General features: G+C 45.3%; 1 protein-coding gene across 1 annotated transcript; it reads left to right on the plus strand.

The window, feature by feature from the left end:
* Positions 1–53: 53 nt before the first annotated feature.
* On the plus strand, positions 54–13001 carry SMARCB1 (SWI/SNF related, matrix associated, actin dependent regulator of chromatin, subfamily b, member 1). Its single transcript, XM_030024683.2, has 10 exons — positions 54–283; positions 1980–2091; positions 2773–2802; positions 4122–4251; positions 4845–4982; positions 5650–5777; positions 6329–6495; positions 6924–7114; positions 11552–11683; positions 12635–13001. Exons 1-10 carry the CDS (start codon positions 191–193, stop codon positions 12672–12674), a joined length of 1161 nt encoding a protein of 386 aa, XP_029880543.1. The 5' UTR covers positions 54–190; the 3' UTR covers positions 12675–13001.
* The last annotated feature ends 1414 nt before the right edge of the window (positions 13002–14415 follow it).

Here is a 14415-nt window from a genome sequence, read left to right on the forward strand (position 1 = left end):
CGTCGCCATCCTCCCCTCAGGCGGGACCGCGGGAGGGCGGGACGCGGCGGCGCATGCGCGGAGCGGCGGCTGGAGTAGGCCGCGGCGCCGCCCGTCGTCTTTCCCCTCGCTGCTGCTGCTGCTGCCGCCGCCGCCTCGGGCCCCCCCTCAGGACGCCGGGCGCTCCCGCCGCCCCCCTCCCGCCGCCGCGATGATGATGATGGCGCTGAGCAAGACCTTCGGGCAGAAGCCCGTCAAGTTCCAGCTGGAGGAGGACGGCGAGTTCTACATGATCGGCTCCGAGGTGCGGCCCCGCGCGTCAACGGCGGCCCCGGGGCGGGAAGAGGGCCCGGGGGGAGGCTGCGGGGGTAGCGGGGCGCCGGGCCGGGCTCAGGGTGGGGAAGGGGCTGAGGGGAGTCCTGTCGGGGGGGGGGGGGCAGCGGCCTTCCAGCCCCTGCGGGTCCCCTCGGCCCTTCCCCGCCTGCGGGCGCGGCGGGGGCCCGGGCTCTGCTTGGGGGCCGGACGGTGGGCTCTGCCCGAGAGCCTCAGCCGTGCTGGGACCAGTGCTCCCAGTAAGGGCGGCTCTTGGAGATCCGAACGACGAGTACGTAGAGGCTGGGTCCTCGCCTGATCGCAGCCTGAGGCCTCGCTCCCCCATACTCGCCTTAGGAATTTTTGTAGCACGCTTGTTCGGAGTTTTGGATTATTTCACATGCTGTGAGGTAATTAAGTCCCCATCTAGGCCTTTGTGCTTAGTAACAACACCAAAATCAGCCAGCGCGGCTCCTTCAGCCTTGTGCAAATGAGTCTTGCCAACACATGCCAGGGTGCAGCATTTTAGCACCCGGTGTATATGCTGACACCGTTCGCTCACGCTGAGAGGCTGCTCTGCCTCCCTGAAGACGAGCCTTACTGAAGCAAGAAACACTGGTGCTTCAGCACCAGGGAAGTGACCACAGTTGGAAACTGGAAAAAATGTTTTAGCCCCCTACTTGGTGCGAAAAAGGAAATATTGGGTAAGTTAAATTGCCAGCTGTACAGGTTGAGCAACGGCTGAAGGCCCTTCACATTCTCATGTGAAATGTAAGATTTGAAAGAAGAACTGTAACCGCAGTCAGCTAATCTGTGAGACTGTCATACCAGACACATGGAAGGAGGAAAAGGGTTGCCTTTTTTATCTATCATTAGTTTCTGTCCATTGATGAGCACTGTAGAGCAACAGATACGATTAAAAATTACCTGAAAGTAGATGTTAAGATCAAAATGAGTCTTGTCAAACAAAGAATAAAGACCTTATTGTGTGGCAGTCTGCCAGTGTACTACTGCCAGTCTTAAAAATTGATTTTAGAGTCTAGAAATAGTTCTGTTGTTCAGCAAGTCCTGCAGTAGCCTTCAGCACAGGTGAAGATCTTGTGCCAGGAAGAATGGAACTGCTTTACAGGTGTTCAGTAAATTTGAAAGAGGATTATTGGCAGTGATCACATTTTACATGTTCAAAGGATTTAAAACAAAATACAAGTCTCTGGGCATTTGCTGTATTCGAGCAAAGTCTAGATGGCACAGGGGTTCAAAGTAAAGATGATAACTGTTGGAGATCTGGGTATCTGATTTGATTTAATTCCTGTTGAGCATTGTGCATTGAAACAGACATTGAAGTAAAGAAAGATTAGGTTGTTCAAAAATACATGAAAATGAATGGAGGTTTTTTTTCCCACTAAACAGTTTATTGTCAACGGATGGGAGTTTTTTTGTATCAGACTAGTGAAATAAGTGCTGATAAAAACTTTGTTTTCTCTATTGCTGCAAAAATTGCAGCGGTATATGATGCCAGACCCGGTGCAGTCAGTCTATCACGAAAAACAACAAAAAAAAACCTTCTTAGGAGGTCCCTCTTATCATTACAAAGAGCTGAATTTGTTTCATCTTCTGCTAAAAATCTCCTAAATGGAATACCAGGCCATACTGGAACACTAGGCCATGTCTTCACTTTTCTTTTGTAGGTGGGGAACTACTTGCGTATGTTTCGGGGTTCCCTGTACAAGAGATATCCCTCGCTCTGGAGGCGACTAGCCACAGTGGAAGAAAGGAAGAAGATAGTGGCCTCTTCACATGGTGAGAAGATGAGTAAACGTTCCCAGTAACGTTTATCTGAAACTTGCCTTGAAAAACCGTCTCTGGCGATTCAGAGGCTTTGTACCTTGAGGGCTCTGCAAATCACTTCAGATTGCCCCAGTGATGGAGCACTCTGCAGTGGTGGCACTGGTAACTTCTGGTTCAGCCTGGCAACAAACATCAACTGATCAAAAACGTTCTAAAATGGAAACATCCATCATGGCTTTCCTGGGGTTGGCTGCATTCATCACAAAGCAAAAGCCACTTCTGAAAATCAATACCGTATTTCAGAAGAGACTTTTACAGGCAAAGAGGGGCATCTTTGTCTCTTCTGTCAGATAGGCAGGAATGTTGCAAGGATGCCCCATTGAAAATGTGTGTCTTTGTGTAACTGCTTTTTGCAGGGACTGAATGTTTATGCCTCCCAGAATTTGTTGTGTATTGCCACTGATGTGACTGCCACAGTGAGAATACAGCTGCCTCAGTATTATTTTTGGTGGGGGACTAATAACAAGCAGTTAAATTTCTTAGCAACATGACTTGTACACTCTTTAGACTTGTACACTCTTCAGACTAAAGCATAATAAAAATAAATGGTTCATTCTGGACTTATGTCTCTTTCCTCCAAGTATCCTGCTGACCTGTTGCTTTGTTTTCTTTTTTTTTTTTTTCCCCCAACAGAAAATCAGCGGTCTCACAGTCCCAGAAGATGTAAGTCTTATCTGCTTGTTATTCTTAGCTGTGCTAGAGGAACAATCTCAGCTGTGACCTTTGGTGCTATTACTATATATATTAATGTCTAATCCTCTTCCTCTGATCTCTCCCTGTGGTTGCCCTAATTGTGCATCCTGATCACATGCTTAACTCTTCTTTCTCAGAACCCTAATGGGACTCTCAAATGCAGGTGGTCTCTGTAATTCAGCAAGAGCTGTCCTGAGGTTTCTCCCCCTTTCCCAAGTCTTATCAGCTTTTCTGTTGATCATTGACTTTCTATTTCCAACCTTTAAGTTCACTGAGGATTTTTTTTTTTCTGGGCTTTTCCTCCCAGAAAGCTGTGGAAGAGATTTTACATCATTTTGGCAGATGTAGGTGTGCAGGGCTAAATCATGTGATTGCAAAGGGCAACTCAGGGTAGGAAAGAATTGTTCTTCTCTTCCTCTCCTTAAGTAGAAGCATGTTGGATTTAAAGTTTATCTAATAATTATGAGGATTTAAGGACTACTTTTTTCTGAGGTTTCATTTTTGTAGTGTTTGTTTCCATCTTTGATAATTTCTGTTATGAAATTTACTTGAGTCTGTAAATAAGTTGCACCCTGGAAGAATGAGGTTCATCCAGTGGTAATACCTGAGGGAAGGTCATGTAATTCTAACCCTCCCTGTGTCTTGACTCTTAGTCCAAATGAAAGATGTTTTTAATAGAGTATAAGCAAGGAAGCTGTACAAGGTAAAGAGATATTGATGCCTTTTGCAGATCTTGGGTCTATCACTATGTGACCATTCCAGGGTGTCATACTGCTTTTGTCTTGTGAATTGTATTTCTTTTCTAGGCGATGTGGTGGGGATTGCTATGTATTAACTAAGACATTTCACCCCTGCTCCCAAGAAAGTCACGTTTATTCCTGCTGTTTAGATGGATGTCAAAACCCAATTGTATTTCTTTAGTGCCAGGCACTGTGGCTGGGCTTCTGGTCACTCCAGTTCAAGTAATCTACCCCAGTAGCAGAGCATCCTGGTGTGTGAGGGAGGGTGGAGGCTTCTGGCAGCTCAGAAATGACAGTGGAAAGTTTTGTCATCTCCTTTTATCCCATGTGTACAAAATGCCATGTCAAAACCTTTCTCGAAAATTAAGTGTCTATGAGAAGATAAACGAAGCCCAAAGGACTTTTGGGGCACACACTTGTACTGCTTGGTAACCTATTTTAGTCCCTCCTGCAGCATCAGGGAGGGCTCTTCACTATGCAGCCTATTAATATATTAATTGCTATGTAGTACTTTTCTATGTTAATTATTGGCATCTTTCCTGGTAATAGATCATGGCTATACAACATTAGCCACTAGTGTGACACTGTTAAAGGCCTCTGAAGTGGAAGAGATCTTGGATGGAAACGATGAGAAATACAAGGCGGTGTCTATCAGCACAGAACCTCCTACCTACCTCAGGTAACCAGTGTCGGTGAGGGCCAAGATCAGAACAGAGCTGCCTGGAAGATGTCAGCTTGGGCAGGAAGCACAAGAAATTGCATAAACTCAGGCCATTGGGCAGGGGGGTGCTTGCCAGTCTGTGCTAACAGTCGTTTGCAGTGTTGGGCAAATGAAGATCTCCAGAGTGTAAGGATTGGGTTACTGCCCACATACAACAGGAAGAAAAACATAAGTGTTTGATGATACAGCTCATCTTGCAATTACTGCATTCGAGCTGTAACAGATGTTTTGCAGAACACACTCTCTGCACGTACTGTCTTCTGGAGACCTTGCTTTTCTCAGCAGTCCTTTTATAAAGTATAGATAGAACATCCAAGTACGAACCTAGTATTTATAATGGTGCACCTGGATTCATATCTGATGAATAATTGTGAGCTGGAGAATAGGCTTCCCAGAGGCTAGCGTGGAACATGGGTTCTCAGTGGAACAATATTGTTGAGGGTTCCAGAGTAAAATAGCAGGAGCTCACTGAAGTTTAAAATGATACCATTCCTTCGGTAGCAGCAGTGGTGCTCAGGGTCTGCAGTTTAACATGCAGTCTCCTTCTTTAGGGAACAGAAGGCAAAGAGGAACAACCAGTGGGTGCCAACCCTGCCCAACAGCTCTCATCACCTGGATGCAGTGCCATGCTCAACAACAATTAACAGAAATCGCATGGGCAGGGATAAGAAGAGAACATTCCCTCTGTGGTAAGACAGCTTCCTGCTTCTGAAAAGTGGAAACTGTTACCAAAATGACATGGTGCTGGGGTAGTGCTGATGAGTTAATATAATGTTGTGATTTATCTCTAACTGACAAAAGACCTACTGGTCGCTAATTTGGAGGTTCTTAGTTAAACTGTATGTCTTGAGGCTCTTCCTTAGAGCGGCCAGCCATGGCTCAGAGAGGAGGCTTTCCTTTTGTCAGGAAAATGGTTCATTCTTTTCGTGATGAGTTCTTTCTACTTTCTGTTGATGTGCTGAGCAGTTGTCATTTGAGGAGCCTGCACACCCTCTCTGTGAAGGACAGGCTGCCTCTCACTGACATATTCCAGTAACTTTGATCTAATTTATTTAATGGAAAATGCTGCTGTGGCTCATGACTAACTTTTATTTTCTATTATAAAAGTCGAGGACACCAAGATAAATGTAATCCTGGAAAGCTTCCGTGTTTTATTTGCAGGAATGTATTATGATAGATGTAATAAAAGGTGATAAACTTTTGGCTGCCACAGGCCTGTAAGCTTGCATTGAGGAGTCTGTCAAAAGACTGATCGGGGACTTGTAGTGTGGGGATTGCTTCTGACAAACATTGCCATCCCTCTATGTATGCCAGATGTGCTAGTTGCATGTACTGTGTTGTTGCTCTTCGTATTAGCTTTGATGACCATGACCCAGCAGTGATCCATGAGAATGCATCCCAGCCGGAGGTTCTGGTTCCAATCAGACTTGATATGGAAATTGATGGGCAGAAACTCAGAGATGCGTTTACGTGGAACATGAATGGTATGTAGGAAGGAGAGTTTCATGAGGCTGGAGAGAGATAGTTGTATCCATCACCAAATATGAAGAGAGAACAAGCATGAGTGTGCGTGTCCTTGCCCCGTATACATAAAGCTTTAAAGCTCTCCCACTTTGGACTGTATTCAGCTCTCATGTCTCTTAGTGAATGCTCTGCCACTTCCATGGGTTGCAGTCATTCCTGGACACATGTATTCTGAAGAGTTTAACTGGCATATTCTCCTGACCCAGTTCATCAGCTCAGTGGTCCAAGACTATTCTGTTAGCTGAGATACTTTAAATACAGAACAGTTAATGTGTATGGCTCCTTTATGTATGTGGATTATTAGACCATAGCTACGTTGTCTCCGTGGAGCAAGTAAAGAAGGCTTTAAGTCCCTATGTTGGTGTGCATGTCCTTACAAACCTGATACAAAAGGTGATGCATTTGGAATTCCCTTTGTCACACTGTGGGATTAATTTTGTGCATTCTGTAAGTGGCAGACATTGATTTCTGAGAAAGTTAACAGTTTCTGTTCATTCTTGTTCTGTATCAGAAAAGCTAATGACCCCAGAAATGTTCTCTGAGATTCTTTGCGATGACCTGGATTTGAATCCTCTGACCTTTGTCCCTGCTATTGCCTCTGCCATCCGACAACAGATTGAGTCATACCCAACTGACAGTATCCTAGAAGATCAGTCAGACCAACGAGTTATTATTAAGGTAATACAGAGAGCTGAACCATTTGGGTTTCTCTAGTTATGTTATGGGGGAGTAAGAGTACAAAGGCTTCCCTTGGAGCAAAGGGGCTCTTAATTCCAGTCCTGCATCCAGATTGCATTTTGTCCTTTGTATTGAGAACAGAACCAAGGTGGCAGATTATTAAACATTCATGTGCTAGTAGCCCCTGAGATGATGAAATAGTTCAGTTAAAGCATTGTCATGTTCTTTTGGAAGAACTGAACCTTGGTGAGCAAAGCCGAGTTGTCTTAATGCTGCTGGAATTAAGAATTCAGTTAAGGAGCTCCGCAGATGCAGTGAACTAGGAGTTACCGCTCTGCTTCTCCAGCCTCTGCCTCCTCAGTTAAATGACCTTTGACAAACTATTGTGAGAATGGAAACAAATGACATGTTTTGTCCCTTGTCTCCAGCTAAACATCCATGTAGGGAACATCTCCCTTGTAGACCAGTTCGAGTGGGACATGTCAGAGAAGGAGAATTCACCAGAGAAGTTTGCCTTGAAGCTGTGCTCAGAGCTTGGCCTGGGTGGGGAGTTTGTCACAACTATTGCCTACAGCATCCGGGGACAGCTGAGTTGGCATCAGAAGACATACGCCTTCAGGTACAGAACTGTCATCTTCCTAGTATGGCTGTGGGTGTGTGTTTGTACTTCACGGGTATTAGCACCAGTGAATCTTAGAACAGCTGACCTGATGCAGAAAGCTTCATTTGAAATTGGTCCTTATGGCTTGCACCCATTCTGTCCTCCTTACAATTTTTTGTGCTTGTGCTCAGGAATCTTCTCCTGTTGGGTGTAATAAATTTCAGGACCAAATATTGATGAAATGTCAGCTTTTGCTGCAGAATGAAAGTCTGTTGTAATTAACAGTGACTGAATACCTTGCGTCTCCCTCTTCTAAAGCATGCTCGTGATGACGATGAGCCCCGGATACATTTCTGTTTTGTTGGCTTTGCCTAACTTGGGCCATCCGCTGTCTCAAGCTTTGGTGTTTTGAGCTAAGATTGATTCAAACTGTAGCTCTCTACCCCGGCTGATGTTAAAATTGGCTTGATCATAGGGCCTTCTCACAGCTGGAATGCAGCAGTGTCAGGTTTGATTAGTCAGCTTTGTAACTTGTCTCCTAATGATAATCGTTTCCAGTTGTGCTGTGCAGTGTTCTGTGGTGAGTTACTGTACTGATGTTATCCTCAGCATGTTGCTGAGTCTGCAGGTTGTAAGTATCCCTTAATGTGCGCTGTGGTTTTTCTGTTTTGTTTTTTTTTGAGTTCAGGTCATGGTGACAGTCAAGGAAGTTTGAGAGTTCAGCAAATGATGTATTTGCAGAGGTGAGGGAATGGTACTGTTGACAGAAGTTTTGTAGAGGTCAGTTCAAGGAAGCAGGATGACCTGCCTGGGCAGCAAAGGGAAACACGCCCAGCCCTGTCCTACCTCAGGGAGAGGGCAATGAGTAGTTGGTGTGGGGGTAAGCAAGGAGGAGGTGGAGGCTGTGAGGCAGCTGGCTGCTGCCATTGAGCTCTGCTCCTTCCTCCTCCTCCATCCGAAGGTTTCCTGTCTGGTCAGCCTTCTGTGGAAAACGGGCACTGATCTGCTCTGGAACAGCTGCTCTTCCACTAGTTTCACTCTGCTTCCTCTGGAGGTTATTTTTATCCTGAAAATCTTCCACAGCAACTACTTGGTTCTAAAATGATCCCCAGAGTGGTTCATATTAGAAAATGGAAAGGCACCCCTTACCACATGGGAATTAAACTCTTCTACTGAAACTGTTGGACTGTGTGTCCGTCCTGCTGATGTCCTTTCTGCTTATGGAGGTGGGGAGGTGACTTCTACCTTAACATCCATGACAGCTGACTGATATTTGCAGATCCAGCATGGGACCGTATCCAACTGTAACAACGGAACAATGAGTGTGCATTCCTGAGAAATTATGGGAACTTGGAGGGTGGTAGATAGGAATCTGATACCTGTAGTACTGCCTCTTCTCCCCTGCTCCTGAGTGTATTATGACAGAAGTGAGCTAGCACTGTCTGCATTGTGGCCTGCAGTAGCAGAGAGTAAAAGTGTCCCTGCTGGTAGGTGCAGCTCTTGGAGCCAGTGTGAAGTAGACTTTAGTCTATAGTTTAAGCTAGCTTACGGCAGGGAGCGAGTTCATTTCCATAAGGTTTAGTAGGACTCCTTGTTGCCTGAGCATTCCCAGGAGTTTGAGCTTTCTTCTTCATACCTTCCTTGAAGAAGAGAGGTGGCCCTGTTCACACCATGCTGGCCAGGAAGCCCTCTTTTCTACTCACAATTTATTTACATTCCCAGTTAATTTACTTTGACAACTTTTTAGCATACTGCCTCCCAGACCACAGGGCATTTGTCCCTAATTCTTGCCACTTGGTGTGTCGGAGGCAGGCTTTGTCCACATTTAGTGGACACTAAATGCTCTCCCTCCTTCCTGTGCTTCTCCATGTATTGCAGATATCAGAGTTAAGAAAGTAATCTGTGTACACGTTAACTGTTGTGAAGGGGGTTCATTTCTCCTTTTGCTTCCTATTGGTCTCTGAAACTTGCAGCAAGTAAAGTTTTAGTCAGTGCTGCCCAGGCTCGCTCAGATATATTAATGCCAACTTCACGGTATTCTCTTTAAAAACATGTATCTGGCCATGGTTATTCAAGAGTGCTTCCTTTTAGGGGTACTTCAAACAGGTGGATTTCAGGCCTTCTTTAGACTGTGGCAATATTGTAAGGGGAAGAATCGAAAACTAGGAAGGGAACCGCAACAGAACAAAGTACGTAGACATGAGCTGTTCAGGGAAGAAAAACCATCTAATTTAAACCTCGTTTTGTGTCATAGTAAAAACATGTCCTCCTGTTCCCTTTTTCCTTCCAGCAAAGGAGTACTTTTGAAACCTTACAGTGATTAATGATATTTGGGTTCTGTGGTTAGTTAGTTCCTGAATTCCCAAACCACAGGAGTGGTGGTTGCTCCAAAGTCATTCCACTGATGTAAGAAAGGGTCTGCTTTAGATGTATCAAAAGAACCTTACTTAGTATGTCGAGGGACTGGGGGTTTGAGAAGTCATGTGCCTCTTAATCATCTGAGGGAGAGATGAAACTGTCTTCTAGTTGATGAAAGCCAGGGCAGTTCTTTCAGATGGCCTGCTCTGTGCAGAACAAGGAGAGCCTGAAAGCCCAATGGAAGGGGCAGGACTGGAAGCAGACAGTTAACTGATGCTTATGGGATTTTCAGGGGGATGGTGTGCTATGATGATTCCCCCTCGGTACGGTTTCCAGTGGCAGCAAACAGCACTTCATAGCCAGAGTTTTGCCTTCGAGACCTGAATGATGGCACAGGTTCTGTCACACACCAAACCTATGTGCCTGAGGAGTCACCTTTTCCAAAATAAGATGTTTCCCTGCCCTGTTGGCATGCCCATGACACTACTGCCAGAGGCCTGCACCCTAACAGAGGGAGTGTCTTGCTCCACTGGGAATCTTGCAGCTGACAGTGCATTTCAGTCATTCTGCCAGCAGCACTGTCCTTTTCATCAGAAAATAACGGGAGGAGGAGCTGTCTTACTTTGGGTGAGATGTAGATGAGAGATGAGGGAGAATTTTTTCAGTTTATCTCTGATTTTTTGCTAAAGGAATGTGGTATCTGAGTTGGCTAGCAATTAAGTTATGTGCATGAGGCTGGGTTTCCAACCCACATTTAATTCTAGTGGGTGCTCAGTGTTAAGCATAGTAAATGAGGTAGAGACCATGCTATCAAGTCAAAAAAGCCAGTTAAGATCTAGCATTTAGCGTGGAACGTGTAGCAATCTGGGGCTAAGATGAAATTCCTGGTTTTGAGTGTTGCTTAGTGGATGTCAGCAGTACTGGAAGTAGATTTGACTAAAGCTTCCTCCCAGGATCAGATACCAAAGGCACTGGATTAATTTTTCATTGTAGCATTACTTTGAAGAGTTGTTATTCTAGATTAATAGCTTTGATGCAGATGTTGTCTGTTCCCGTGGCGATTAGCATTTGAGTTCCTGGGGGAATGAGAGGGCTGCCCATGAGTGCTGAAATCCTGTGGAGGGAGGCATGTCTCTGTGGAGGTGGCCAGATGTGTGTGCACACCTGCCGGAGGGCTTCTCTCACACACACACTTCCTGCAGCTCAGGCTGAGCTGCTTTCTAGAATTCAAAGCAAACATTTACATTCTGAGGCTCCTCTGTATTTATGCTGGGCTTCCGGCTCCACCGTCAATATTTGGGAAGCTACTCCTAGTCAGTTCCTGTTGACTTTTACTGAAAAGTAGCTAGTGAAGCAGTAAATATTTTTGTGCATGTGATAATACAGCTGGTCAGGGCAGAGAGATGTCTGAGGAGCAGATCTTGTGATCTGGGACAGAGCCTGGTGTTTCTTTACTTGTGCAGGGAGTAGCCACAGCCTCTGGTTGCAACAGCAGGTCCTAAAAGATGACCCTTTCCATGGCAGTTGGGAGAACGATGTTTGTTCCCATCAGGCTCCCATCCCACCAGGCTCCCAGAAAGACAGACTTTTGCCAGGGAAGAGCTGTCAGGGGTGTGCTACGCAAACTACACCTAGGAAGTCAGAGTTGCAGAAAGGCAAAGCTAGACCAAGAGCCCTGTTAACAGTCTCTGCTCAGCTGCTGCTCTGGGAGAAGTGCTCCCAGCGCTAATAAACCGGTATGAACTTTGCCTGTGCTTAATTGGGTTTGAACACTGTCAGCCAGTTACGTAATGGCCTTTGCGGGAGAGAACTGCGTCAGCCATGGTTGCTTTGACAAACCCCTCTCCGGTGGTGAAAGGAGATGGTCATAGTTGGTTTCCCAGAAACTTCAGGCTCCACAAGATTGTAACCATCAGCCCTTCATGTGCTCCTGGGAACCAGACTGTACTATGCAGTGCTAAGAATGAATGCTTGAGCCTGAAACCTTGTAAATGACGCTCTGTTGTCCTTGTGTCTTGCATCTGGGCTGGTAACCCAGAGGAGTGCTCTGGGACCGCTGATGGATGTTCCTTTGTTGCCTTCTGCCCTGCCATGCAGCGAGAACCCTTTGCCGACTGTGGAAATTGCTATTCGCAACACGGGGGATGCTGACCAGTGGTGCCCTCTTCTGGAAACCCTCACAGATGCCGAGATGGAGAAGAAGATCAGAGACCAGGACAGAAATACAAGGTGCTGCCACTCGTTCAGACAGTTCTCTTTCTGGCCTGTCTCTTAAGACAGAAGTTAAAAGCTTTGATGTTTGTCTTTCTCTGCTGAGAGCCAACTGGCAGGATTTCAAACTTGCGCACCACAACAGAAACTCATATCCCTTTAGCTTCAGGATATTAAACTGTTAGCACCTTGCTCCACAAACATTTAAATCTCTACTTTCACCATCTCCTGCTTGAAGCAACGTTTCCTTTTTTTTTTTTTTTTTTTTATTTTCCCTTGGGCTCTCTGCTTGTGCAGGGGGATTTGTTCCTATAGGAAGGCATTCATCAAAAATATTGGAGTTTCATGCACTGTTATGCTACCTAGAATCCTGCCACAAGGCTTCCTTTTATGTAGGGTAAAGTGCTGTTTGATGTAGGAATGGGCAAGCTCCCAGCTCCAGCCTGACTGATGCTGACCTGTTTGCCAGCGTGGGGGAGCACTGTTGTGATTCCAGGAGGAGCTCTGCCCACCAGAGACCTGCTAAGTGATGTTTGACAAGCAGTTGAGAGCACTTGCTCCTACTTGGTGAAATTGCTCCTGGCAGATAAAAATGAACTGCTAGAATGTCTCCAAAAGATACATTGTGGGAACAGTAAATATGCTGGCTCAGCTCTTTACCAGGATGTTTTTACTGCTGATTAAGATTCATAATTATTTTGCTTCTTAGCCATGGCTGGTTGGATAGTTTTCAGTAGTGATCAGTTCAATCCAAGTTAATCAGCAAAAGTGCCCTAAAAGCTGTTCTGAAAATAGTGTCTTAGCCTTATCAACAGGGGCACTCTCAGGTGACCAAGGAAGTCTGTCTAGGCAATAAACCTGTTTACAGAGTTCACAAAGCTGCAGCAGTCTCCCCAAAAGCGTTGGTTTTAATAAGATTTCACATGACTGTAACACAGCACTTACTGTACCTCTTTCTCTCCCTCCTAGGCGCATGAGACGTTTGGCCAATACTGCTCCAGCCTGGTAATCTTCCTGTTGTGACACTGGTGCTCTTCCTACAGACTTTATCCCTACTCCTCTCCCCAAATGGATCTAGGATTGGCAGGGGTCTTTCTGTCCCTGAAGGGGACACACATTCCACTTGCCAAGAGTTCCCAGTACTGCTGACTTCTGCCCCATCCCCTCCACCTAAATGCCACGTAGCAAGAACGCTGCGTTAGCACGTGATCTATCCGAGACCTGTGGCAGCTGTTGGAGCCCTTATATACCTGTGTGTGGACAGTGTAAAGATTCTTTTGTATAGGTGCAACATGCACTATTAGGACAACTTTTTAAATAAAAGGAATGCATACTACTTAGGTTGAGTTCAGTAGGTTTGAATGAATAGTGAATCTCACTGTGTTTTGTGCTATTCTGGTAACTGAGCAGTCCCAGGGCCTAGTATTAATGCTTTTGAGTATAATGCTGAATACTCACATGCCTTCAGTTTTCCTGAAGCATGGTGGAAACTGAGTGCTTTACTTCAACAGATAGATAAAACAGCCTGCAACCTTTTGCTCCAGGGAAAGAGAATGAGACTTAAAACTAGAAGCAGCAAACAACTCTCTAAAGGACTGGTCTGTTACCACACTTGGTGCAGTCTGTAATGAACTCAGTGAGGTGTTCAGCTGCCTGACTTGACAAGGGTAGAACAGTTTAACTGAAGTCACAAATGTAACATTCATTTCTGTCAGATGTCAACCTGGTGTGTGGTGAACCCTTTTTTCTGTGAAGACTGCATCTGGAAAACAAAGTCTCTGAACTGGTACAAAAGCTGAAGCCTGCAATCACTGAGACTACAGCTGCTTTTCAGCAAGTGGCTTTGCTGTGGTCATTGTCAGTGCACATAGCTGCCAGTTACACTGCACAGAGCACCCAAAGCAAAGTGGGTGTCTTAAATACCCTTAGCACTACAGTGTCAGGATTTTGCAACCCTAGAAACAACCTGTCTTTCCCTGGGGAGTTTAAAAACAGAAGATCCATTGAAGTGAGATTAAAAAAATTCAAGCTTGCTTAAAAAACTAATTAGAACCTACCTTGCTGTTGAGGTACACCAGCCCTTTGATAAGAGTTCCTGCCATTTACTGCCAGAACTGATGAGTGTTGCAAGCAGGGCAGATTTTGCTGGCAGCCTGATAGTTATGTTCAGGCCTTTATCATAAAGCCAATGGGTTTTACAATCCTTGCTGATCCACCCACACTGCTAGCACAGTCAAAAAACACTTTCCAGCCTTAATTTATCATGTTTAGACTTGAGTAATAGCAGAGCCAGTTCTGATTCCTGGGTGGGAGGGAACTTTTTCCAGATGTTAGTCTGCAGGAACCACAAACTTGCAATTTAGCAATCATACCATTGCAGTCTTATTCTAGGCTCCAGTGCCAGAGTGGTACTCTATCCGTTATTCCTTATTAGAGAGGTTGAAAGGTTATTTCGGCAAGTAACACAAAACCTAGAACTCCTGCTCCATCTTGGCCTCCCGTGTAAAACATATTTTTGCCTCGTGGACATAAAAACTCCAGCTCTTCATGAGAACATTTCAGCCTCTCTTTGTTATGATCAGGTACTTCTGCAAGCAGCCTCTTTGGGGAATTTGACCAAAACAAGCATGAGAGTGCTATAGCCTTAAACTAGCATCTGTGATGCAATTTTTTAATTGCTGTGAAGCTTGTGGTTACCTCATTGTAAAATTCACAAGGCATGGACATGCAAGGACTACAGCTTCTGTGGC

The sequence above is a fragment of the Aquila chrysaetos genome, chromosome 9 (assembly GCF_900496995.4).
Source record: "Aquila chrysaetos chrysaetos chromosome 9, bAquChr1.4, whole genome shotgun sequence".
Classification (NCBI taxonomy): Eukaryota; Metazoa; Chordata; class Aves; order Accipitriformes; family Accipitridae; genus Aquila; species Aquila chrysaetos.